Source organism: Myzus persicae, unplaced genomic scaffold, assembly GCF_001856785.1.
Source record: "Myzus persicae strain clone G006 unplaced genomic scaffold, MPER_G0061.0, whole genome shotgun sequence".
In the NCBI taxonomy this organism is placed as follows: Eukaryota; Metazoa; Arthropoda; class Insecta; order Hemiptera; family Aphididae; genus Myzus; species Myzus persicae.
Window position 1 is genome coordinate 1790370 of NW_019101568.1, and position 27167 is coordinate 1817536.

Genomic DNA, 27167 nt, shown 5'->3' on the forward strand with positions numbered 1-27167 from the left:
TTACTGGTCAGGCTAGATTCGGGTGGACCCAGCACATATTTTCACAGTTACCAATACACTCCTATTATTTATTAAATATTTATTTATTTCAAGTTTTTCGATTTCATATTTATAATAAAGTTATAAAATACATTATATTTCCCGGAAAAGTAAAATAACCAATTTCAATGAAAAACCACAGGACCCAATACATAAATAAAATAAAATTGTTTTTAATTGTGTTCACAAATAGTGTGAAATCTCTGCAAAAATTCTCGTCGAGGAACATGGAGTAAATGATTTACTAAATCTCATACAATGATATATTAATTATTCAACCCGTTAGGTTAGACACGTTTTGTTGGTTATTAATATAGGTACTAATATGTGCTGTTAGAACTGACAAATATAGACTATATTACTGTAATACTATTTATAATAGACATATACATTTCACAGAATGAAGCCTAGAATGTGTCACATTGTGCAAACTAATAAATCGTCAACGAAAACCCAATCAGAAAATAAGTAAGATCAGGAACCAGTGAAATGAATCCAAATTGTTGGTGTAGATGTTCAGATTCAAGCTGTAACTTTCAAAACCAACCGTGTTTATAAGGAGTTAAATATAGGCAATTTTTTAAGTGTGTTTGTGTCGGTTATGTAAATGCGTGCAGGTTCAGGTGATCATCTGCGTGTTATAGAAATAGCAGGAGCCCTCTCGTACCATCAATTCGTATTTTTGTATACTTTAGGCGCGCCCCTGGTTTGCAATCCCTTTAACTTATAATAAATTATTATAGGTAAGTACCTAGACATTTTTTATAGTTGTATTTAAATATGTTTAATGTTTATTTATTTAATTTAAATTTAAGTTTAGTAACAGGGAATCATTCCACTATAATATCAAAGATGACAACACAACATGAGTTCCGCTGAATGTACATTTGCTGTGTCAAACAGTGAAAACGGATAATAGTTTGCTAACTCCATTAAAATTTCAGCTGGGGCTTAAAGTTATCTTTTTTTTTTTTTTTTTTTGAAAATGGAAGGCTAATGGGATATCAGGAGGCTTCCCCCTAGCCCCCCTCCTCGGATTTTCATTTATAATGTGTACATCAGCAGCTTCCATACACATCATGTGATCGAAAATAGTCCATTTTTAAGGAGTTTGTTATGGGCAATATAAAGGAAACATTCACTTGTGTTGTCTTAGTAAATTACCTTGTATACGGACACAATGCACGTCTATCAATTAATAATTATGTATCATAAAGTGTAGCATCCACATGTAAGTACACGCACACAATATGTCATTGTCATCGTGTCGAAAGTTAGAGACGAATTTTTTTTTTACTGTAGTTATACTCTATCTACCTATATGTACTTTTTTTTCATCATGCAATCATGCCTGTTGATCTATTTATTGGATAAGAGTGATAAGACATTCAAAAACCGTGTACAATTTATCGATAGCTTTACATTAGAATAAATTACACACTTTTTTAATTAATTTGTTTTAATCTAATATAATAAAATAGGTTTTAAATTTAAAAAACCTATACCAAATTTGCTGAATGTTTAAGAGATAATTTAAATTTAAAAAAAAGTAACAAATAATTTAAATTTTAAGTCGACTTCATGAGAAATTCAGATTTGTTTTTAGAAATGTCATAAGTTGTTATACGTTTGAAAGTGCATTATTGCAAGGTATACACAATTTGTCTAAATTGCCATAAATCGTAATCAAAAATATTATATTTTCACGTTTTTTTACTACATACACATATTTTTTTAATGTGTATGATGAAATCAGATGGTAGTTGCGGTACTGACGCTTAAACAATATAATAATTAATAATATTATGTTACCAATAATTATCGTCAACAATGTCAATATACAGCAAAGGTAAATGTATAGTGACGAATAAGTCGGAATAATACGTTATTTTTATGGGAAGTGTAAATAAGCGATTATTATATAATATTACCAATGATTAAATATGTAATTAATCTATTATATTATAGTATATTACCATAGCACTACGAGTGGCTCTAAATTCTAATTGTATAATTGCATCACACTGTGAAGGTGGGATTTTCCACACAATAAATAGTATAGCAGCTCCCCTCCCCCCATAATTGTTGAAAATTCATTTTTTGAAATACTCAATTTTTCCCAAACGTAATAATTAAATAACCCTATTTTTTAAAACATATAAGTAAGACTGTACGAGTATGATAAAATCCAAGACCTAACCACCTACATTTGAGGTCTATATTAGATGAGATGCCTAAATGTGTATGTATTTTTGGTACTGGTCTAGTTGGCCGCCGCCAGGAAGGCAATTCCCCCGCCACTCAAGTTTAGTTGACGCCCGCCACTAATGTATAATATACTGATATACTGCAGAGTGCAGATAAAAAAGGTACGAAATCATATACGTTAGTTATTTGTGTGAAATTCTCTAATTAGATATTTTAAGAATTATATTTGGTAAAATCCGTGTGATAAAATGAATTATATAAGATAGGTATAACAGCAGGTGCCGTATATAATATTATGAAGTACCTACCTCAGTTATTCAGTTGTTGTCATCTGAACAAAAAGAAAATGAATTTCCGACAAATTTATAGTGACGTGCATGATCGCTGTGTACTAATTGAGTCCCTGTACCTGAACGGGAAAAAATTAATATACTAATTGAGTCCCGGGTACAAACGAGACATATACTAATTGAGTCCGGGGTTAGGAAACTAATTGTATACGAATTGAGTCCGAGGATTATTTTGAGTAAAATATAAAATGACCATCCCGACACAGCGAAAATTGTGCCGCGCGTCAAAAGTCGCTCCACTCGGATATACCTATATATACATTATACATATTATATTATTGAAACTTTGTCCAAAAGTAAACAAAATACCAATAGTATGTAGTTATTATTTTCATTCCGTGGATAGTAAACAGTTGAGTAAACTGTATTGGGCAGCTTTTAAAAGTCCCATCAATATATATTGTNTAGCAATAGATTTTTGTTAATCGGGTAGGCAATAAACACACAATTGAACGTTAGCAATAGATTTTCAGGATTAAGGTAGGCAACTTTGTATACAAATTGACGATTAGCAATAGATTTTGGGAAAACTTGAATTCTCTTATCAAATATTGCTAGCGGACCGGTCCGTACATTATACTTTTAAGATTATCTACTGTGTTTTTGAATTTTAACTTCCCAAATTGATGTTCTCATTGCTATTTGGATTTTGGGTAGTATTTACTATTTTGATTTTTTTAATTCGTCCAAATCGTTGAATTTAGAATTATCGTTTTTTAGACAGTTAAATAGATTGTCATATTTTGTCAGACAATGTATATATATTATAATACTATCGGAGTATCGGATTGTATTAATTATTAATTATCAATGGAAGTATAGAGATTATAATTTGTTTTCTTATTCAATATATTAACAATGTTTTGATTTAAGTTTTGAACTTTGAATCTGTGTCAAAGGCAATTAGATTTGAGTTACAAACACATGCAGTGTTTGCATATAAAAGACATTATAAATACAATAATAAGTAAGGTCAGTAGTACATCATATTTTAACTCAACAGTTACACTTTCATGAACTGTTAATATGCTTACCAATTAGATTCGTATGTACCAAATGTGCATATTACTATACTTATATTTTTTTCTGCTTAGTGTAATTTAATTAAACATCAAAAGTTGTCATATTATTTACAATGAAAATGAAAACTAAAACTGGAATTAAATATACACCAATTATGCTTAAAAATTCAGTTGAAGAAGTTCCAAAATGTAATAATTACAAAATTATTTCATTACTCACCATTCTGTTGTTGATGTTTGTTTTAATATACCTACAAATAAGTGACAATGAAAAGATATTGGAAAATAGTAATATTTCAAGCAAATATCTTAAACAGAAGATTGATGTTGGTTCTAATCATGAAGTTAATAATTACTGTACAGCAACTTTGGATGAATATAAATTTGATTGTTTTCCAAGAGGAAAAGCTGATAAGCAAAGCTGTGAAAAAAGAAATTGCTGTTGGTCTCCTAGTATTCAAAATTCTCAAATACCTTGGTGTTACTATTCTTCAAATTATAGTAATTACAAAGTTATTAATGTGACTGAATCCAGAAATGAAATAATAGCATTTTTTAACATAACAACAAATACCATTTATAAAAATGACATTAAAGTATTGTGCATGGATATTTCATTTCAAACAGCACAACGATTACGTGTTAAGGTAAAAAATTATTTTGAGTTTATAAATTTTCAAAAACTAATGTGTATATTTATTTTATTGTTAGTATTATTATTAAAAAGTTTCACTTAAGTAACTTAATTTTTGTAAATTTAATACCAATTATATTATTTAATTATTTAATCATCTAGATATACGATCCAGAGAATAAACGTTATGAGCCACCATATCCTGAAATACCAATACTTAAATTAAATAATACAAATGAGCCATTAGTATCCGACTATATTGTACAATTATCAGATAATAACGTTGGATTTGCAATTCTGAGGAAAATTGATAACTTAACCATGTATGTATCTTAGAATTTGTGGTTTATAGGTTGTCTTAAGTTTTTTTTACATATATATCTTTTTTTATATCTAGATTTGACAGTCGAAATATTGGAGGTTTCATTTATTCTGATCAATTTATTCAACTTTCAGCATTATTACCAACTAAATATATATATGGGTTAGGTGAACATAGATCTAATCTCATGCTTGATATGAATTGGAAAACATATACGTTTTTCAACCATGATAGTCCTCCAACAAATGATGTAAGTTAATATTGTTATTCAGTTTATTATACTACAATACAGTAAATTTATGTTTTTATTTAGATGAATGGATATGGTTCACATCCATTTTACTTAATGATTGAAAAATCAGGAAAAAGCCATGGAGTTTTTTTGTTCAACAGCAATGCTATGGGTATGAAATAGTTAATTAAACCTGTAGAAATTGTTAGGTATAGGCACAGATATCTATATAGCCATATGGGTATACAATAAAAAGTAAATAGCCAATGTAATAACTGAAAATTCAGTCAGGAAATTAACCAAATTGTCCTATAAAATGAGAAATTAATACATTGTTTACATTTTACAAATGTTAATAGATATTCACAGTCATCTAAAATCCAGTTTTTTGTTATTATTTTATAAATTATATTGTATTTTTCAATCTAGAGAGTCAGTTACATAGTTGTTGTTTCCATACACAATGATTATTTGAACAGTAAATACTCATTAATTAAATTTTCAAAATATTTTAACTCGTGTTGAACTATTTACATGCATATGGTTTGATTATTATTTGGTTTTTTTTAAACTAATGTTGTTAAAAAAATTTTTGCTCAGTCAAAATACTTGAAAATATATTACAAGGTTCCTCGTAAGTTGTTGTAAGTGAAAATTAATAAAAAAAGTTGAGCTTAAATTAACAATTATTTTTTATAAATGTCTGAAGTTTGAATTTTGACAATATTCACAAAATTCATGAAAATTTGCAAATTATTTTGTGTTAGCAACTCATAAACATTTTTTCTATTTATATCCTAGCTTTGAAAATTCTTCTTAAGGTACCTACTTTTAGGAAAAGAAAAAAGTTTACCGGAAAGTCAAATTATTTTTTTAAGAGCATTTGAAGTTAGACATTGCATACTCACCTATAAATTAACAAATTCTCTTTCAACGATTTTCTTATTTTGTTGTTTTTCAAAAACTATTAAGTATTAATCGTAGTTAGTTGAAATTTCATCAAGTTCATTCAAAAGATATTAAATCTATCATACACAATATTATTTTATGTATCTGATTAAATATTTACCTATATTGAACATGTCCACTGCATTCTTATTATAGAAGCAATTTAACTTAAGAGGACGTCCTACAGAAACATACCAACTTACAATCCTCAAGAGATAGATCAACCATGTGTTGCAGCACCAATCGGCCTTAATTTTTAGGTGTTTTCTCATAAAACATACTTTGCGCATTCCAAGAACTTGGGTTATTGAGTGATTTTATTGAAATAACACCTATCAACAAAATTATAGAAAAGATTCAAGTCTGGTTCCGTAAAAATCCTGATTCTTGATATCTCATGTTTAATAATGCCTGTTTTTTACTTTTTCGACAGTTATTTTTAGGACTTGAAACTTTAAAATCAAAAATCAGACATCTTATTGTTCATAAGTGTTATTACAATAAAATCACTAAGTAACCCAAACGGGTACTGGTCTAGTTGACCCCCGCCAGGAAGGTAATTCCCCCGCCACTCAAGTTTAGTTGACGCCCGCCACTAATGTATAATATACTGATATACTGCAGAGTGCAGATAAAAAAGATACGAAATCATATACGTTAGGTATTTGTGTGAAATTCTCTAATTAGATATTTTAAGAATTATATTTGGTAAAATCCGTGTGATAAAATGAATTATATAAGATAGGCATAACAGCGGGTGCCGTATATAATATTATGAAGTATCTACCTCAGTTATTCAGTTGTTGTCATCTGACCAAAAAGAAAATGAATTTCCGACAAATTTATAGTGACGTGCATGATGTTTCATCGGCAATAATTTTTTTGCAAAACCAAAATATTATCCTTAAGACTAGGACTTGTGACAGTGGACACGAAATGGTTTTGGATACACAAAGGGATCGGTGGCGATGTCATTTAAGATCATGTCGAGCAGAAAATGGTCTCAAGACCAATAATTGGATACAAAGTGCCAAGGTAAAGTTGCCAACTATTGTTCACTTCATTTATGGTTGGGCTCATGAACTGACATCAGTGGACTTTTGAAAACGTGAATTTGAAATGAGCAAATCTTCTGTAGTAGATTGGAATAATTTTATGAGGGAAGTTTGTGTATGGAAAATTTCTCAAGGTGATTCCAAAATAGGAGGTGTTGGTTGTATTGTCGAGATCGACGAAAGTTTATTTGTTAGACGCAAAAATAATGCTGGTTGAATACTGCCACAGCAATGGGTATTTGGTTAAATACATTATTGCCAATAATTTGCGAAAGTATACGAGTTTGATCGACCATTATATTTGATTCCTGGCGAGCCTATAATAATATACAAAAAACAGGCCATTATACACATTCAACAGTAAACCACAAATATAATTTTGTGGATCCTATAAGTGGAGCTCATACACAGAATATTGAGAGGATGTGGGGAAGTGCTAAATGGGGCAACAAGAAACATAGAGGGACTAAGAGAAACTTCCTAGATTCTTATTTGTCAGAATTTATGTGGCGGAGTAAATTAAACGGTCGGGATCCATTTAAAGAAATTTTGAAGGATATAGCAGAATTTTGGCCACCTGCATAATTTTTATTATTATTTTTTATTTTTATTTATTATTACCATATTTTTTACATATTTTTATTTTGATCGCTTGAATTGTTATGTATAATCATAAATGTATAATTTTTGTCATAATTTTTTTTATAATCATAAATGTATAATTTCTAATAAATGTATCGTACATTTTTATATAAATTATTAGTTATCGAAAATACAAAATGTAAGTGGCGGGCGTCAACTAAACTTGAGTGGCGGGGGAATTGCCTTCATGGCCGGGGTCAACTAGACCAGTACCGTATTTTTTAATATAATATGAGTTAAGTTGGTTAACCAAATCTGTTAGCTCGGGTTACAACTTTTATTGTCAACATTTTTTGTATCTATTTCTTTTTAATAACAGTCGCGTAATACCTATTTAGGATAGAACACAAAATTCAATAGGTAACAAATAACAATACACCGCTCGAGTTCATAAAATATAATAAATTTTTTTCGTTATTTATGTGAAATAATGTACCCTACATCAAAATATATATAGGTCCATATAAATGAAACGTTCATTGATTATATTGTATTCCTTAAATACCGTAAAACCATTAAAGTACGATTTTCCATAGAATTTCGTTATTTAAAAAATAATAAAAACCAAATTTATCGTTACCATAACATTTTAATATTTTTGCATAAATAATACTCAAACTTTGCTCTGAAAATTGTTTTTATAATGCAAAGATCTATTCAATTATTTTTTTTCTATTTGCATTTAAATTTTAAATTAATTATAATCTCTTATGATTTATAAATAATGAATAATGCATCATTATCCAGCGAAAAAGATGGTAGGAGAGAATAAAAAGTTTCAAAGTCGGTACCTATCCCATTTGGATTTTTTTTTGTAAAATCAATGTACGAATGAACGTACTCACTGATATGAGTGATATGTCCTATACCTATATATATATTTGAATGATAAAATGAAATAAAAATCTATATGGTGTTATCTCATATAATTTATTGCATCATAAACAACAGAAAATTAACGATGATGGCAAAAAGGACACTTAAGGCTCGGATTATTTTGCGATTTTACTTTATATTTTATGATGGTGAGTTTAAGAATGTATATTTGTTGACAAAAAGCGAGAGATATCTATAATCGTACTTAACTGTTAAGTAGGCACTCAATCGTCAGATGTCTTATGTATTTTCTTATAATTGCATGTGTTTGCTGTATCTTAAGATTTTTTTCCAATAGAAGTATCAGCAATACAACAATATGCCACCTGTTTAAAAGAACTGTTCAACTGCTCGTCTAATGTAACTGCTCTGCACAAGTGCGGCCACTACAGCAACCCCAAAATGACAAATTTAATTACCTACACCCCCCCCCCCTGCGATATTATATATTATAGAATTTTAGATCATACTAATTTGTACATAATATGTTAAGTATATGATATTATGATATTATACAATTTAAAGTCAATAAACTAACCTTGATAGGCGTGCGCAGACTTTGGTTAAGGGGTATGCAGCTGATAAAATGTGCTCCCCAAAAATATAAATACCCCCAAACCGTGGCCTTAAAAATATTTATTATTATAGCCAGCATTATTATAGCACTGTTTCTTATTAGAAAATATTAAGGTTTTCAACAATACCTATATTATGTCACTATTCTTGTCACACAAATAAGCCGTAAAAATCAATCGTACCTACCTATTTGGTATTTGTTATTCTAAAAAGTGTTGTTTCGGGATTTTGGTGATGTGTGAAAAAATGTTCTGCCGTCATCGTAAAAATCATGATAAATATGTGAATTGTATTTTAGGTAGGTACACATTACTTTAAAAAGACCCAGATAAATTATCCGATGATTAAAAATGTACTTTTAAATTTTCATATACATATACATTATTGTATGATAATACATTATACTCATACCACGGATAGTTCATCTGAGGCAAGAAAAAACATCACGGAACTCACTCTGCTGTATTTAATAGGCAAAAAAAATGTGTCTCGGGAGTATAAAAAAATTAAAACTACAGCTATATAACACACATCATTGTAAAACTAATACATTCATCGAATTATAAAATCGAAAACCACTGTAAACGAGTATCATTTGTACCATTTGGGCAAGTGGAATTATTTTTACCTATTTTAATTATTATTTTTTTACTGTAGAATGTAGATTACTTTACCAATATATGAATAATCATGTACATTATTATAGGATATATAAATTATTTACTTATAAACCTTTCTAAATCTTATTCACCCAAACGGTAACTTTAGTTGAATAAACCCTCCCCCAAACCGTATACACAAATTCGCCCAGATGGACTATAATTTGGGCCGATTCTCCCAAATGGTCCTCGCCCATTCGGAAATTTCATGGTGCTAACTTGTATTCCTACCTACCATATAAATGTAAATTTATTACAATAACAATGAATTTTGACACACATGCCGGGTTGCATAAAAAATGTATTAATTTAACGGTCAAATAAAATTTAATGGACGAATCATGGGCCACTAATTCGTGTTTAAAGGACCATTACCTCACTATTTATTAGTTAAATGTTTAGTGATTGTTCATGCAAATCTGCATTTATGTGTTATAGCTAATACTTCGACCAATACATATGAAAAAAATCAACACATTTTATACAATAATTCTATTAATCTTTATTATTTATTATGATACTACCCATATATAATTCTGTTGATATGGATCAGATAAAATATGAAATAAACACATATCATATAAATTTTTTTTTAAAGGTAAATGCTAAACTCACTTAAAATGCTTATTGGTGTCATTTTTTTTTTAACGTTTGTCACGCGTCTAACTGTCTATGATCAGTCAGAGTATAAGACTGACACCTTAAATAACACTTTTTATCTATCAATAATAGATAAATATGTAATAATGGGAAATAATTTAATTTGTTATAACAGTGGTAGGTATTAATACTATTTAAAAACGATTTATATCTTATGCTTTAAATTACTTACTAAAACATAAATCTTTTTTAAAATAGTATTAATAAAACTGTCATAACAATTGAAATAGTTTTACATTGTTAAAGAAAACGAAGATAGTTATTCGATATTGCAGTGGTTCAATGAATAAAAAAATCAAAAATTGTTTTTATGTGTATTGCAAATATAGATAATACTTTCATTGAATCATTTATTAGGTAGCTTAAATGTGTAAAGTATTATAATTGTAAGCTTTTATTTTGCGTCCTGTGTTGTAATGCGTTTTATTCATAAATACATTTTTAAACATACCTTATCATTTTTATACGGGGACAGTGACACCGCAGTTTATCACATTCATCAGGTTAGGTCATCTTTATACTATCAATTTTAACTGAACAAAAGTATAGTATTGTATATACAGAGTGATCCACCAAGTATGCTCATCCCCGGTTTATTATTTAAAAATGAATTTCTTAAAACTCGATTCTGGAATTTTTAAAATATACTTAGAGATTAAACTTTCAAATGCTTAGATTTTATACTGGTGTCTTGCAGCAACATTTTTTTGTACAATGGGTTTCTCTAAATTCTGAGCAGATAACACATTTTGTACCATATTTTTGACAACGTTGATGATGTATACACAAATACATTACTATTATGTAAAATATTGACGAGTAGTTTTTGGGTTACTAAGCTTGATGCATAAAGGATAATAGTGCTTCATAATTGTCTCGCATAAAATATAAATACAAAATAGATGTAAGTACCTAATATATTTTAGTCTAGTACTTATTAGTTATTAATTGTTATACTCAGATAGCAATTGACAATTAAACGTTTATAGATCGATAATAATCAATACTTACTAAAATGTCCCAATCATCATACCTCTCGTGCTGCAGAATCATAATTACGGGAAGTGTAATTAAGTATACACTTATAAATTCCAAAAATCATAATTTTCCATTGTTAAAAGATAAATGGGGGTGTGTGAAAATTCTTTGGTGAATCACTCTGTATATTATCATAACAGACACAAATAGGTACATATTATGTATTATATTATTACACAGATTCACATTTTCTCTAAACCACAGTCGCGTAGATCATTTGGACTAGTCGACCTGGTAACATCTCCCGTGTTTAGTTAGCACGCGCTCGAGGTAATTCCGGATCACGTGATTTTGTTTTTTTTTTTATTGCCTATACTTTTCGACTTCTTGTTTGCTCAAGGCAATTATATTATTGCTGTTTTCGATTATAAAATTAACAGTAATTGATATCCGATAGGTGTACCTATAATAACATTACATAATTACATAATCTGACGGGCGGCCAGGGTGGATTAACGTGTTAAGTTTCGAGTGTATATATAACAAAACCAAAAGACAAACATCGGACCAGTTCAATGAGATTGATGGAATCATAAAACAATAAGTGAGTACATGTATGATAAAAGTATAAGGAATATATTAGAAAATAATTCGGTATAGTAATTGCCGGTTGTGCTGTTCTTCTAAAGTTTGTGCTCTTTGCGATTACCGATAACATTTTAAACGGTTGATAGTAGTTACTATAAGTAGATATAAAGGTGCGTATACATTTTCGTTGATTATTAGTTCAAAAGACTGTATGTTTGATAAGCCTTTGTACAGGTTAGAACCGTGTTAATAACACACTATTCACTCTTGGATCACTTTTTGATTAGGATTTCGTTATAAAATATAAACATGCACCCAACTACTTACTTAATTACTATGTTTCTATAATAGGTCTGTTGTATATGATTTTAATAATATTCACACATCACATTATTTAATAATTATACCTATTCATAAAATTAGTAATCAAGTAAGTCATAAAAGCTCATAATTAAAAATGTCTTAAAAATAATAATATTTTATAGTTTATCATCAGAAACTTTGTCAATATATTTACTTAAAATCAGAATTGTATTCGTTTACCAACAAGAATTTCTTAATGAGCATAATACTTGTATAGGTTATTTTGATATGACTGCCTATATTTTAGTTTGCGTTTAGCGTGAAAAATAGTCTACTTATTTTATTATAGCAACTAGTATATGCACTGTAACGATTTACAGAATAGCTAACTAACTACTCCTTAACTGGATAGAATAAGGTATAAATATCGACAGCCCCCTGCTTTAGAAAAACGAGGTAGGCCTGTTGCTGTACCTACTGATTTGGAATAAATATGTTTACGTACCTTTGCAACACAGAGTATATATTACATTAGAGCATAATTAAAACTAAACTAATTACTTTCTAATTTAATTTTTATAGGTGTTTTTGAATAGAATCAAAATGGACAATTGGAAGAAAATATCGTTTTTGGTCGGTGTGTTCGCATTCATAAGAGAATTTCGACCCATCGAACCATTTTATGCTGCGTATATGACTAGTCCTTACATAAATTGTACTGTAGAACAGGTAATAATGCATACTTAAATTAATTAAATATATTGTCGTTTAATCATTTTTTAGAGAAAATTAATTTATTCTTAATTTTAAATAGTTCTTTTATTTTTGCTTTCTTGAAAATAAAACAAATTTATATATAATTTTTTGAAGTTCTTTGAAATTTTGAATATTTCGTAAATTATTAAAGTAATTGTGTATAGGTACAACTGTATAAGGTACTTTAAATAGTTGGTAGACTATTTGTAATATATTTAACCTTTTTTATTATTATATACCCATGTTTAAAACCAGTACTATTTTCAATTTGCTTGGTTGATGTCTATGAAAAAATAAATTGTTGTATTCATCAGTAGGTAGGTACGTATGACATCATATAAACGGTTAAAATATGTTATTTACGTTTTAACATAATATATATATATATATATATATATATATATATGTATATGTATTACTGACTTAAACACGGATAGTTATTTTTTAGCAATATATTTGATAACAATTTGTACAATACATTTTTACATTTTAAGACATTTTAAGGTACCTATTAAAGGTACCTATATATTTTATATGATGTAAAAACATTCTAAAAATCTTAAACATATTTGTCTTAAGCGCAAGGAGTTAAGACTATAATCAGACGCGTGCACGAGGCACACAGTTGTAGGCCTTCTCTGGCGCAAACCAAGGTCTTATAAAAAAAAGTATAACATATATTATAATGAGAACTTATTTTATCAACTTAAAAATTAAGTAAAATTTTTTTTTCTTAAATTGTAAAGATTGTTAGTTAAGTTAAGAAGCTTTTTGTTTATAATACCCATCGTGTTATACTGTTGTAGAAAATATATAAATACATTTAATGCAATGGCTTTTCTTCTTATTATTTCTGTCTGTCATCATTATTTTTAGTAGAAAGAGTAGGCGCTTAGATGTTAGTTAAATAAACGTCATAAAAATATTAAAGATCTTATATATTTATTATTTTGTACAGTGATTTATTCATTAATTTCCCTAAGCGTAAAGAAAAACAGTAAATGCCGTATAAATAAAATATGTATTTTGTTAATCATTATACAATAATATTATAATATTATAATATTATTTACCTAATATGCATTCATTGTTCGTGCATATGCTAATAATCATTACTTCAAATAATATCATTATTCATTAAAACAATGTAATTGCAGAGAACTGTAGGTTTAGGTGGTAATAGGTACCTATCTACAATTATTTTTTAACTTCAGTCATATAAAAACATTTTAATACCTATTTAAAATGTTAAAACAAAATAATCGACACCTGATTAAAAAAATGATCAAACAACACACTAAATAGGTAATTATTTATGTAGGGACAACATTATAAATTGTCATTGTAGTATTATACCAACTCAATAAATTATTAATAGGCAATAGAATTTTAATACAAATTCAGTCTATAAGAAATTAATATTAATATTATTTATATTGAATTATTTATTGTATTCTAATAATGTTTTTATAGATATAAATCGTCAAGTTATAATTTTTTAACTCTATTGAATATCATTTTCAATTGTTTATTAAAAATAAAACACAATGTAAACATTTTGTTTGTTTAACAATTTTAGTTGAAACCGTAGATTTTAAATTCAAAATCTGGCTTATATTTTCCACAATATTTACTATATAAGCAATTTGTTAACGGCGAATTTCAAAATTCAGCTATATATCTACTCAGTTATCTATGACAATCATTCATACATCATACGAGTATATGACTCAAATAATATTTTTATTAAATTATTATCCAAGTAAATTATTTTTACATGGATATAAGTACTAATTGTTACATTTTTGTAAATTATATACTAATAGAGTATTATTATATTAGCAATATTAGCATACGTGAGTATATTCACTTAACATAAATCATTTTTTTATAACAAATATTTAAATATAGTTACACTACTAAAATGGTACATTCATTATTTGTGGAATAAAATGCCTACCATTAAAATATAAATTAAAAAAAAATAATGTTACAATAAGGTGCATCTTAAAATAATTTTTTTAAATTTTTTTGTCTCCATAAAATATTCTATAAACTTTTAATAATTTTATGAGCCAGTATTCTAAAACTTAGCCGAACCTACAGTATTCATTTTGATACTACATCTCTGCATACATGCACCGGTTGAGCAAATCTATTGACATGAAGGTATTAAAGAAAGAATAGTGTGTTTACCTTTCCATGGCAATTTTAAATAAAAAAGTTTAATTAATACAAATATATTTATTCTGCATTTAAACGATAGACATATTTCAAAAACACTGATTAATTGCACTACAAAGGCTTATAGAAATTTAATTCACCTCATAAATTTGTTAAAGAATATGAAAAGGGAACAAATAAAGCTAATATGTACCAACTACTTATCTTCATGTTAAGTAGCTTGAAAGTACAATTCAATTTTTATCGAATTAACTAATTGCTCTCTTAAATCTCAAATGGCACGTGACAAAATGTTGTTGAATATTAATAACAACATTTGTTTAATTCTTCTTTTTTTTTATCAAAATCTTTAATGCTTTAGCAAATATCAAACATATACCTACCAATGTCAAATACGTTAATTTTTTTTTAATAAAGTTTCATAGTTTAAACTATTAATTGATATACTTACTTACAATTATTAATTACACTTACACATCTATGTGCTCTGTGATTTTTATTTTCCAAAGCTCCAATTAATCGACAAAAGTTATAATTAAATTATTATGATATAACAGCTATTTATTTAGATTTGAGATTACGTACATTATAGAATTATATAGATAGGTACCTATATTTTCAAGGTTATAGGTTATACATTTTATTATTAGTATAAAAAGACAAACTTAATAAAAAATAGTGTTCGTTTGTGTTCCCAATAATGTGTTCAAATAACCAGTGTGCCATAATACCTACCTATTATATATAACTAAAATAGAATTGCCATTACATTTTTAGGTACCAACAGAGCTCTATGCTGTGGGATCATATTCTATGTTTGTATTGATTATTATCATATTTTTGGTCACGGATTATGTCAGATACAAACCTGTACTAATTGTCGATGGAATTGGCGGAGTACTTCATTATATTGCCATAACAAATCGTCCTTCAAAGCTCAGAATACAGGTAATTAATTAATTAATTTTGTTGTTATGTATTAAATTGTATTACGAAATAAGACATCATTCAGTCATAAATTATGTCCGTCATTAAGTAAGCCTCTACAAATGTTTAATTGAATTTTCATATATATTGAATATAGAGGATTATTCAAGTGAAATATGAAATAAAGATATTAGATATATTACAATACATTTCAGATAATCAAAATACAAAAATATTTGCACTTGTTACTTACACATAGGATTACGTAATCAAGAATTAAAAAAAATATCGATATCTAAAAACAAAATAAACCTTCCTTATACTTATGCATAATAGATAACAGGCTACTTAATTATTTACTTTTTTCAAAAACAACATACGCATTGGGTCGGTACTATTATAAATTATCTTTGCCAAAAATACGCGAAATTTCACTCCATATTACGGAATTGAAAAATAAATTACGAATATTAGATACTAATGTACTATAATTATCTAACCCCTTAAAGCTTCAACATTATGGATTTCATTGTATGGGTGGAAGAATTATAAAAATTAATAATATTATTGTACAGAAAAAATATTTCAAACTAATCATCTTATAGCCGATTAATGTTTTAACGTTTAACACTTAATATAGTTGAAATTATTATAATTTTTATAAAAGATAAAGTCCATTTAGTATAATAGTACCTAATAAGATTATTTCCACATAGGATTTGATATAGTAGATAACAATTATTTTCCATTTATTAGTATTTCTTTTTTTTATAAAAAGAAATATTCATTTTTTATTTTTTACAGTTTGGACAGGCGTTCTATGGGTTCTTTTTTTCCGCCGAAGTGGCTTTATTCGGATACTTGTACGCAATGGTGGAAGAAAAAGAATTTTATCAAAAAATAACTGGTCACGCGAGAGCTGCCACACTGACGGGAAAATTCTTTTCATCGTGTCTGTCCCAAATTCTAGCCACCACGTTTGGAACTCCTCCGTACAACGCTCTCGTGTATATGTCTATTTTCGGTAAATATATCAATTTATTTTACACATTATATGTGATAGACATAGGATCATTCGGTTAAAGTAAACGTTTGGAATGTATGACAATGAATCTGCCGATCTTGTATTATTATATCGTGCAGCATATTATAAAGGTGTGATTAGCAATCCAGGGACGAAAACTAAAACAAATTTCGCGGTTCAGATTTTAGTTTTTAAAACCCGGTTTTTTACCCTATAACGGTTTTTCTCACCAGTTTTAATAACCAAAATAAAAGTCTTCGGTTTTGATGTCGGATTATTAAAGCAATGGGTATATCAACATACCCTATAAATATTACAATTTACAATAATTATAAAAAAAATTATAAAATAACACATTTCATAACTTTCAACAGTATTTTGGATGAATATTTTATATTTTGTTATATTCACATTGAGAAGTGGTAAGGTTTACCTATCGAATACAAATAGTAATAAAATTTGTTATTTTGTCCACTTCACGGCAAATCGTTGAATCGTTTATTTGTTTTTGATGATCACTGTTCTATTGTAAGAAACCAAGAAATATATAGAGCTAAACAATTGTAATGTGTAAAATTATACGATTTATCACGAAATCATACAAAATTGTTAAGAAAATATTCGATATAAGATATAACCCTATAACGAATAATCGTTAAAATTGTAATTATTGTTTGGTCACCATGATTATTGGTTACTATAGCGATTAGCAGTAAGAAAAATAAATGTTGTATCCAGCCCAAAAATATGCAGTACGATATACCTATATGTTAAAAATATGATCATATATTTAAATAGTCCACGTAGTATTTCAAGTATGCCACTACAAGACTATTATCAGTATAAAAGGATAAGAGTTTTCAATACAAACTGTTTAAAATAGTATTTGATTTTTAGGTAGGCATTAGCATTATAGGGCTCTTCATATATCACGATTTAAAATGGAGTAAGTGTTCATAAATAAGTTTGATTGTTTACCTAATAAGTAATAAGTAATAACAATGCATAACTCTAATACAATATAAATAAAGGTTATAACGAGTAAGGTAGGTAAGCCTAATCATAAAATAATTTGCATATCAATATGTGTGTGAAAAAATTTAAGCACAAAACAAATAAATGACAAAATTGAATTATGTGAGTACCTAGTTGTATTTATGTAAATTACTTAAAGTTGACGATTTAAGCACTTTGGCCTGCAGTAAGTGTATAACTATAGATTACTTACTGTTAATTTTTTCATACAACTTTTTTCTGTATCCATAACAATACAACAGTATTAAAATAAAACGACATAACAACAAATTAGAATATATGAATAATATATGATATTAGTTACTTTATTAGCATATACAATAGTAAATTATAATAAGAGTGTGGTCCCAATTTGTTCTACAATTTTGCACACATTTTTACAAGAAAATGAAAATAAAATATTGACAATAATTATTTTTACGAATTTAAATATAATTATTGAGTAAATTATGGTCCATCTTTCAGGCAAAAGTAAATTCATTTATATTTTATGGTAAACACGCAAATTGTTTTTGATTTTAAGAAGTCTTGGTTACTTTTAATTTACGAAATTTAAATATCATGCTATAATGTTACAATTACATAGTTAAATCTAATATGAAGATTTTGTAAATAGTTAGAATAAAAAAATATTTAATATCATACGATTCATTAGCACGGTATATTTTTTAAACATGTTCATGATTTCCCTAATTCCAAAAAGTGTATTGCACAAACTATAAGTACAAATATTAATTGTATACAATTTATTAATTATTTATGCATCGCACTTGATGACATTATACGAACCAATATGCATTTACTTTCAGTGCATCATTAGTTTGTGTATCTACTACAAAGGTAAAAGCAACTGTGATAATATAAGTACTGTTTTTATAATACGCATGATAACATATCACCACCTAACCTTTTAAAGGCGTAAAATATAAGGGCAACTAATTTAATTACTCACCTATTCATTAATCTCATTTACCACAAAAGTTTTCAAATTTTGAGAATTTTTCATTCCAATTACCTACTATACTTACTTGATTAAAAATTAAGAAAGTGAAAACTTAAGAAATATGTAATATTATCTATAATGAAATTGCGACATTTTTTTAGGTTAAGTTATTTAGGTATTTATTTTAAGTTGTTTGCCCGCCTCCACCCCCTCTGCATAATTGTAACCGATTTCCACCGATCACCAGCTATACTTATACATACTGATATTGCAGGAATACTGAACTATACAATACTAAACTTCTACTTAGATGTTTTGATTAACAATTAATAAAAATTAACGAACTATTCATTTGTTTTGACAGAATAACAAACTATCATAAAGTGCAATATATTTAAATACTGAGAAAATTATGTATGTGCAGCTGTTAATCTTCCAATTGTTATTATGTGCATTAATAATATGTACCAATAATTTTCTCTAACATTTCGTCTTATGTTTATAGGCATGGGATCTACGACCATATGGGCGATTTTCTTACCACCAGTTAAGCATAGTCTTTACTTCCCCAATAAGAAAAAGATCGAAGAAACGTCGATGGGACAATCCACCGTCACCATATATAACCCAAAAAAGGATAAAGATGTTCAGCTTAGCATTGAAGCAGCTCCAAAAGAGGAGGTATGTGATGTAATGTATTATAGAGTGATATGTGAAAACATTGTAATGTTATATTTTATAAGATTTTGTAGGTCATAATAATTATTAATACATTATTAAAAAGTCAACATATTGTAGGTAGTTGTGTTTATGTGTTGGTCCTCATAAAACCGTATTAATGAATTAATATATTTTTTAAGTATTATATTTAAGTACCTACTTACTGCACCTACGCGCGTCATTATAAAAATATACGGGTTTTAAGAATTCTCATATAAAAAACTACATGTAGGTATATATAATTTGTTACACCATGGCTTCAGGTAGTATACAAACACTAGGAACAGACTGGGAATAAAAATTTGCCCCCCGATAGGGAAACAGAATATTTTGCCCAAATTGTTGGTTAATAATTAAATCCAGAAATACACTTTGTTTGGAATTTTTCTCCTTTTTTAGTACTAAGCTACAGAATACAGTTATTATTATCAAATTTATATACGTTATCGGCTCAAATTTATTCAAGCAGCCCAAATGTTCACAGGCCCAGGGGTAGATCACCCACTCACCTCCTTAGCCAATCAACCATTGACAAACGCCGGTGCAAAAACTGCATAAAATAACGACTATATAAAACCTTCAGCATTTCATATATACCTAAAAATATAAAATATTATATATTTTTTATAATAATCACCAAACTCTATTGACTATTATGAGTATGCGCCACTAGGTGATGATGAAAGAACTGTAGCCCTCCCCAACATTTTAAGAAATTGTACTGACGTACTTCCATAAACGTAGGTCTTACATTAGACATAACTATGTGATTGACATTATAATTTGTATGGATAGGTTTGGTTCAAAAACCTAAAATGTTATACACCCCCTCCCCCTCCCCAAAATAATATCCTGGCTACACTGCTAATTGTTATACTTGTGTTGTTTCATATAATATTGTGTGTATGGTGTATCTATAGAAAAACGTCAATCCCGAGAATAACAGTGTCGTGGAACCAGAAGATAGCGTGATCAGTTCGCTGTACAAAGATTTCAAACAATCGTATTCCGACCCATACGTCCGTAAGCTCTGTTTTTGGTGGGCAGTGGCAATGGGTGGTTACTTACAGGTCAGTATATTATATATATTATATATATTTGTGTAGAATGTTATTGAAAGAATAAACGCACAGACTTCTATGTACACTATTTTAGGTACGGTACAGAAGTCTGCGCGAATAACACAAATCATGTACTTACCTATCTTTGACAAAATATCGAATCCATAAAATACAATTATGATATTAGAACTATAAAAATATACTTTTTCGCCCTTTCGACACCTAATAATGTACACAAGATGTCACCCAAACGGCGGCCCGGGGAACGGACTTTATCTGGCCCGCAGACAAGACATTGTTTTTTTTGTTACTTATATAGTATCTAAATCAAACGAGGTTTTCATTAAAATTTATTTTATTTCGACATACTGCCTTTGGATGAAGTATGAACATGTACTGTGTACATAATATGTACATATATTACATTTATATGGCTTTTCCAAGACTTCCCGAATTCTTAAAGTGGCCCTCCAAAGCGATTTCTGAATTACATGATCATAAAAGTTATAAGATAATATTTATTTCCCTCGGTATCCCGGGACCTTAAACAGCTATTACAGTAAATTACTTGAAATTTTACCCACACCGCATTTAAATATGTACCTCGGCAACACGCCAACACCCATGTCAGCTATTCATCTTTGGCTGGACACCTGTATAGTGTATTCACACACTATATATTATTATATATTATTTTATAATGTAATATAACCATGATGTACTACACTTGTAATTCAAGATCATATCATAAACATTATTGTACACAGGTGTACGCGTACATAAATGTGCTCTACACTTACGTGTTGGAAGAAAACGAAGACACAAAGTTTACGTTGTACAACGGCGCGGCGGAATCGCTCAACACGCTTCTCGGTATGTAAAGTAAAATGCACCTAATCTAAATTAATATTCTGAGTGCAGGCGCGATCCGAATAATTTTTTGGTGGTTTGGTGTGGCCGAACAGAAGTGCGAATGTTGGGAAGTCGTTTAAATCGATAGTAAATTAAAATTAATTTTACCCTCCCGTGAGAGAAATCGGTCCATATACTCTGTTCCGAATAAATACAATAATAATATAATAGTACCTATAGATATTACACAGAAATATGATTTTTACCGAACTCGATTAATTTTTCAGGTGCCTTTTCCGCGTTCGCTATAAGTAAGGTAAATTGGAATTGGTATTCTGTGGGTGACATTTTCTTCGCCGTTGGATCTATTGTCGCAGCAATCGTGTTGTTGTGCTGCGTTTACTGCCGAAACTTGTGGTACATCTACGCATTCTACATCATATACGGAATGATGTATCAGACTATGTTGACTATTGCCGAGTGAGTTCATTTCAAGCGTATTTGAAATTTTTTTACGATATTTAGTCATACATATTATGGGACTTGAAGCAATTGAAAATCGAGCATTGGTGATGGGTACTCAGACAGTACTTTTATCATATAATATAGATACCAGAAGGGTATCAGGTGGGTGACCAGCATTTCTGACAGATATTTGAGCTTCTTGAGGACCGCTGTGGAGTGGGGGACGCAGTTGTACGATATTTTACGTCGGAACCTGCAGTTTTCTGACATCTAAATAGTGACTAAATTTATATTTCAATTCCATAGTTTACACATATTATACGAGTGAATGCCTTTACATACAATTTATTATTATATTCACTGTATATTGTACTTATATGTGAGTGACAAATACCTAAGTAATATAATATATAATAATATCAAATTCACTGTTTATCTGCAGGACAATAAAATTAAAGCGCATAATTTCAAGTTAATAAAATACAAGTGTTTGATAATTTTAATTTTCAGATCCGAAGTTGCTAAACGATTAAATAAAAAATGTTACGGATTGATTTTTGGATTTAATACTTTTATTGCTGTATGTATTAATACCATTATTATATACGGAGTGATTCAAGGCCATTTTATTAAGATCAACATAGCACAACAAGTAATATACAAATATAATAATTTATGGTTTTTTTTAGATAGATAAGAACTATACATTTTTGTTGTTGACAATTCTTAATCTTAAATTAAATTGTATTAAACTGTATTATTTAGGTGATTAAAGATACAATATCTATTAAAACCAATCTTATTTTTCAGTTTTTGATATACACTGTGTTGTATGCATTCCTAGCGATACTGTTTTTCGGCTATTCCATTTTGAAAATGTTCAAAGATGAAGGAATCGTAGAATACAACTGAAGCCTGAACGTGTCCGTCCTATTAATAAACTAAATATTATTTTCATTTTTCGCTAGAACAAAACTGATTTTGTGAACAAATGAACTTAATATGATTATTTTGTATACCAGTATAGAAGGTATAACTTAAGTATTTTAAGAATACGTGTATTATGTATGTAGTTTATTCGTTTTAAAATATTTTTATTCTTATTTATGGACAGTCGTCAATTATTTATTCAAATCGTATAGGGTGATTCGCCAAGTTTGCTCACTTCCATTTGTTTCTTTAATAGGTAATGAATTTATAAAAATTTTGATTTTTGGAATTTTCAAGTATACCTAATTAAGGCATATTTTTTAAATCCAGACTGATATATACTTTTTTAAAAACCTCCCCTTTAATTATTAATTGTTAAAGAGATGTTTCTTTTTTGAATGTTGAAGTAAATAAATCAAAATTGGAATTAGCAGTTACTGAGTACCTACTAAAAATTGAATGAATGCATTATTAAACGATAAAAAGGAGAATCATGCTTGATAAGTTACTCTGTATATTAACCTAAATCATCATTATGTGTATACTAATTATTATTGTTGTTTTTATTATTAATTGTTATTAATTATTATTATACCATGTATATTTGTAAAAATGAAACTGTTATTCTTCTTTACAATAAAGAAATAAAAACATCAATACTTTTTGTACCTACTTATTACCTACAGTATATTATATTTATTTTAGTGACCCGAAACTTTAACTACATATATTGGACAATATTGATCTTCAGTATCTATTATTGATAAATAGTTGTGTCAATCGAACATATTCGAAACTGATTCGTTTCATACATATTTAACTTCAACTCCTTAATATGTGATTCAACATAGCAAAAAAAAAATGCTATCGAAGAAAAAAATAATTCACTCATATCAACAGTATATATGTCGTACAAGATCAAAGATCTAACTAGGTATTTAGGATATCTTAAAATCATAAGGTTTACTTGAACAAGTCCGGTGTAGACATTGAAAAATATTACAATAAAATCCGCACATTACGAAACGTCGACATTTATGATCAAAATTATTCTTGGTGAGTTGTAAAAAAATATGCATTTGCATAGAAATTCGGACCCATAATAATCATCATTCATTATACACAATATGATTATTCTAAAAAATGTTTTATCGAGGCTATATTTTGCTACATAATTGTTTAATATCTAAACAGTAATAGGTACAATAGTTGCATGCTACATACATCAAGGTTAAGCTCAGTCAAGGAAAAGTACATCAATATCTACTCGAGATAAAGCTAAAATTTCGAAACGTTGCCCGAACCTGAAGCGACATTTGTTGTTATTGAACTTCACAATAACACGCCATCGTCATAATACAGGCATAAGAATGTTATGTACCCACCTCTGATTGATTCTGGGCCCAGTATTTTGTCGCACTACTCAACAAAACCGACAAGAATGAGAAACGCTACGTTTATTACGATAGAATAACGACAAAAGCAATAAAAAAATACAATAATTGTGTAATAATTTTCCCGGAGATTAAAAAAATAATTGTTATTACATGATACTCGCACGATATTTAATTTATCGGCATAAAATAATAGTTGGTTTTCATTTTTTAAACATTCAAAAAATATAAGCATTTAAAAATTATATTTAATTTCAGAACTAATTAAAAAAATGAATTAAAATAATTTTACTTTGACTTTTCAAGTTGCTCTATTCACTGTTCAAGTGTATTCAGTGTAGGCGTTATTCACTCCAAAATAAAGTAGTCATCAAGTTAAACTATTTCTCAAACCTTGAATTTTTAAAACTGCGTTGTATTATTTATTAGTCTATAAATGTTTGTCTCACTTTTTGAAACTGTTGCATATAGCATATTTTTCTATTTTTTATTCTCTGAGGGGTTTTTACACGACGGTTGCGAAGAGTATTTTTGTGATTATTTTGCAATTCGAATTGATTTTATTGATTACTGAACCTTTTTAATGGAAGACCTATGTCACCCTTGCCTGAGAATTAACAATTCGGATGATCTGTTAAAAATAGCTGATCCGAATAATTATTGGAAATTTAGTATTACCAACCATAATATTTGATACAAATAAGAAGGTAACCGATTTTTGACAAAAACATTGAAAAATAACTAATTAGTCGTTACCAATGAATCGTGCATACTGGTGTGTACTGCATGTGTATGGGCTATAGGACGTTAACGGCCGTTAAGTTAAAACGAACATGCAAAAACGGCGATGTTCATATATCTCCACCAAAAATTTAAAATGCTAAGACCACTTTAAATTTGTGATCACTATTCTTTGACGCATGTAAAATCGTCTAATACTGATAGGTACTTAAACCGAAGCCACGGTTAGCTAACTTTAACGACAATCGTTGTAATTAGGTTAGTTTGTGCTTATAGAGGAGCTATTTTTCGGTTACTTTTTTTCTTCTTAACTTTGATGTTATTGTATTGAGAAAAAAAATGATCGACGATAATGTACCTAAGTGTAATTCATAGAATCCCAATGAGCGGAATAGGCGCTTATATTCAAAAATACATTTGAATTAAAAAAAAAAAATTAAATGAGTACACTTCTTGCAGTTGAGTTTTTCTACAATTTTCCTCGATACTTGTGAACTGTATATGTATCTATAGGCGTTTATTAATATTTTTTTTTTATTAGGCAGGGAGTTTTTTGTATAGATTTAGTTGGTTTTTATGTTGGTAGGGTTGTAACACGTGTTTGTGTAAGTGTTGCTAAAAACCTGAGTGGTCACTGGTCACCCATCCGGGAGCTAACAACGTCGGCCGATACTTACACTCAGGGCGTTTCCGCAGATTGAGTGTACGATACTACAAACGCTCCTCACCAAGCCACAATTCATATTTTTATTAATATGTAATATCAAACGAAAAGAATTTCGTTCGACATTCGGATAACTTGCGGTGATGGTATAACGCACAAGAATTTATTACCGCTCCGATCATTTACTTTTTATTAAATATTTGATATTCTTCATAGGCACAGATAAGTTAAAAAAACAAAAACTCATTTCAGAATGTGAAAATAAAAAAAGGATTACAGTCGATTGTATGTCCCCTGGACCAAGGGGAAATGTGTCGATTAAACGATTGTTTCTACCGGTGGAGAACGATTCCACAAACTTGCAGAATCGTGTAGATTTTAATAGCCATTTCTATAAGGTAGGCGATTGGTTGTACTGTATTAATTTTTTTACTAAATTAAATTATACTATAAAAAAAAATTGTAAAAACCTTCAATTATTGAAAAAAAAGTATAAAGCTGTCACTAACTATCATATTATTGACTATTACCTATATAGGTATTTATTACATTTTACATTACTTTAAATGTTATGTAGAAAATGTATGTCTATATCAATGTGTGGTTTTGTATTGAGGAACTCAATGCCTATGATTTTATAAGATTAATGTTGCTCAAAGCCTATAAATGATCTGCACTTAATGTTCCTTAATGGACTGATCTCTGGAGGACACTAAGGTAGGTGTTTCCACGATTGCATTCTTCGATAGTGGTCTCTCGCTGTCTCCTAAGATCTCGTTCTTCCGAGTTCCATCGTCGCGAGTAGTCCTCAGTCCATTGCTCTTCACTATTCGTGCTGACCTATTTTTCGCGAGCCGGACGTACAGCGATCTTGGCCGAAGTCCGCCTGTGATGCCACTAGTGGGGAATTTAATTGTAATATAAAGAATGGTCGGTGGCATCTTCGACATATTATCAAGCTTATAGTGTGACATTTAGGTCCCTATTAAGTCGTTACATAACCTACCTGCATCGGTTAATCTATTATGAAGGATTATATAATATGTTTACTACGGTATACCAGAATATGTTGACCATTGTTGGAGTTTTTTTTTTTTTTACAAGTGTAGCGAGCTGTGACTTTGTTAAAATATTATAAATAACCTGGACAAGAACTCTATATATATAATAGTTGAGGGAGGCCTACAAAGCGCCTATTCATTATGATAAATTGCGCGTGGCCTCGAAACGTATATGTTCATAGATATATAACTACTTATATGAATATTATTAAAATAGTTCACACTAAAAGTGTTGTGTTGCCTCTGTAGAGATGACAACGACCAGATAAGCAAGGGACATCCGGCGTGTGCAGCGCGTGGACGCCCACGGTATGACCT

General features: G+C 28.8%; 2 protein-coding genes across 5 annotated transcripts; both read left to right on the plus strand.

Annotated features, from left to right (window-relative positions):
- The first annotated feature begins 3153 nt into the window (after positions 1–3153).
- Positions 3154–5305, plus strand: LOC111029620 (lysosomal alpha-glucosidase-like). 2 transcript variants are annotated; one of them, XM_022308694.1, is made up of 6 exons: positions 3157–3250; positions 3318–3569; positions 3692–4266; positions 4416–4576; positions 4651–4825; positions 4889–5002. In XM_022308694.1, the coding sequence occupies exons 3-6, from the start codon at positions 3733–3735 to the stop codon at positions 4988–4990; spliced, it is 972 nt and encodes a 323-aa protein (XP_022164386.1). In that variant the 5' UTR covers positions 3157–3250; positions 3318–3569; positions 3692–3732; the 3' UTR covers positions 4991–5002. The 2 variants fall into 2 exon arrangements, with proteins under 2 accessions (XP_022164387.1, XP_022164386.1); XM_022308695.1 differs by having other exon boundaries at positions 3154–3569; positions 4889–5305.
- Positions 5306–11487: 6182 nt separating this feature from the next.
- Positions 11488–23295, plus strand: LOC111029593 (thiamine transporter 2-like). Of its 3 annotated transcripts, none has more exons than XM_022308653.1 (10): positions 11488–11805; positions 12675–12821; positions 15810–15980; positions 16764–16983; positions 19467–19642; positions 20602–20751; positions 21510–21615; positions 21882–22074; positions 22570–22711; positions 22870–23295. In XM_022308653.1, the coding sequence occupies exons 2-10, from the start codon at positions 12696–12698 to the stop codon at positions 22969–22971; spliced, it is 1386 nt and encodes a 461-aa protein (XP_022164345.1). In that variant the 5' UTR covers positions 11488–11805; positions 12675–12695; the 3' UTR covers positions 22972–23295. The 3 variants fall into 3 exon arrangements, with proteins under 3 accessions (XP_022164345.1, XP_022164344.1, XP_022164346.1); XM_022308652.1 differs by lacking the exon at positions 11488–11805 and adding an exon at positions 11812–11959; XM_022308654.1 differs by lacking the exon at positions 11488–11805 and adding an exon at positions 12089–12219.
- The last annotated feature ends 3872 nt before the right edge of the window (positions 23296–27167 follow it).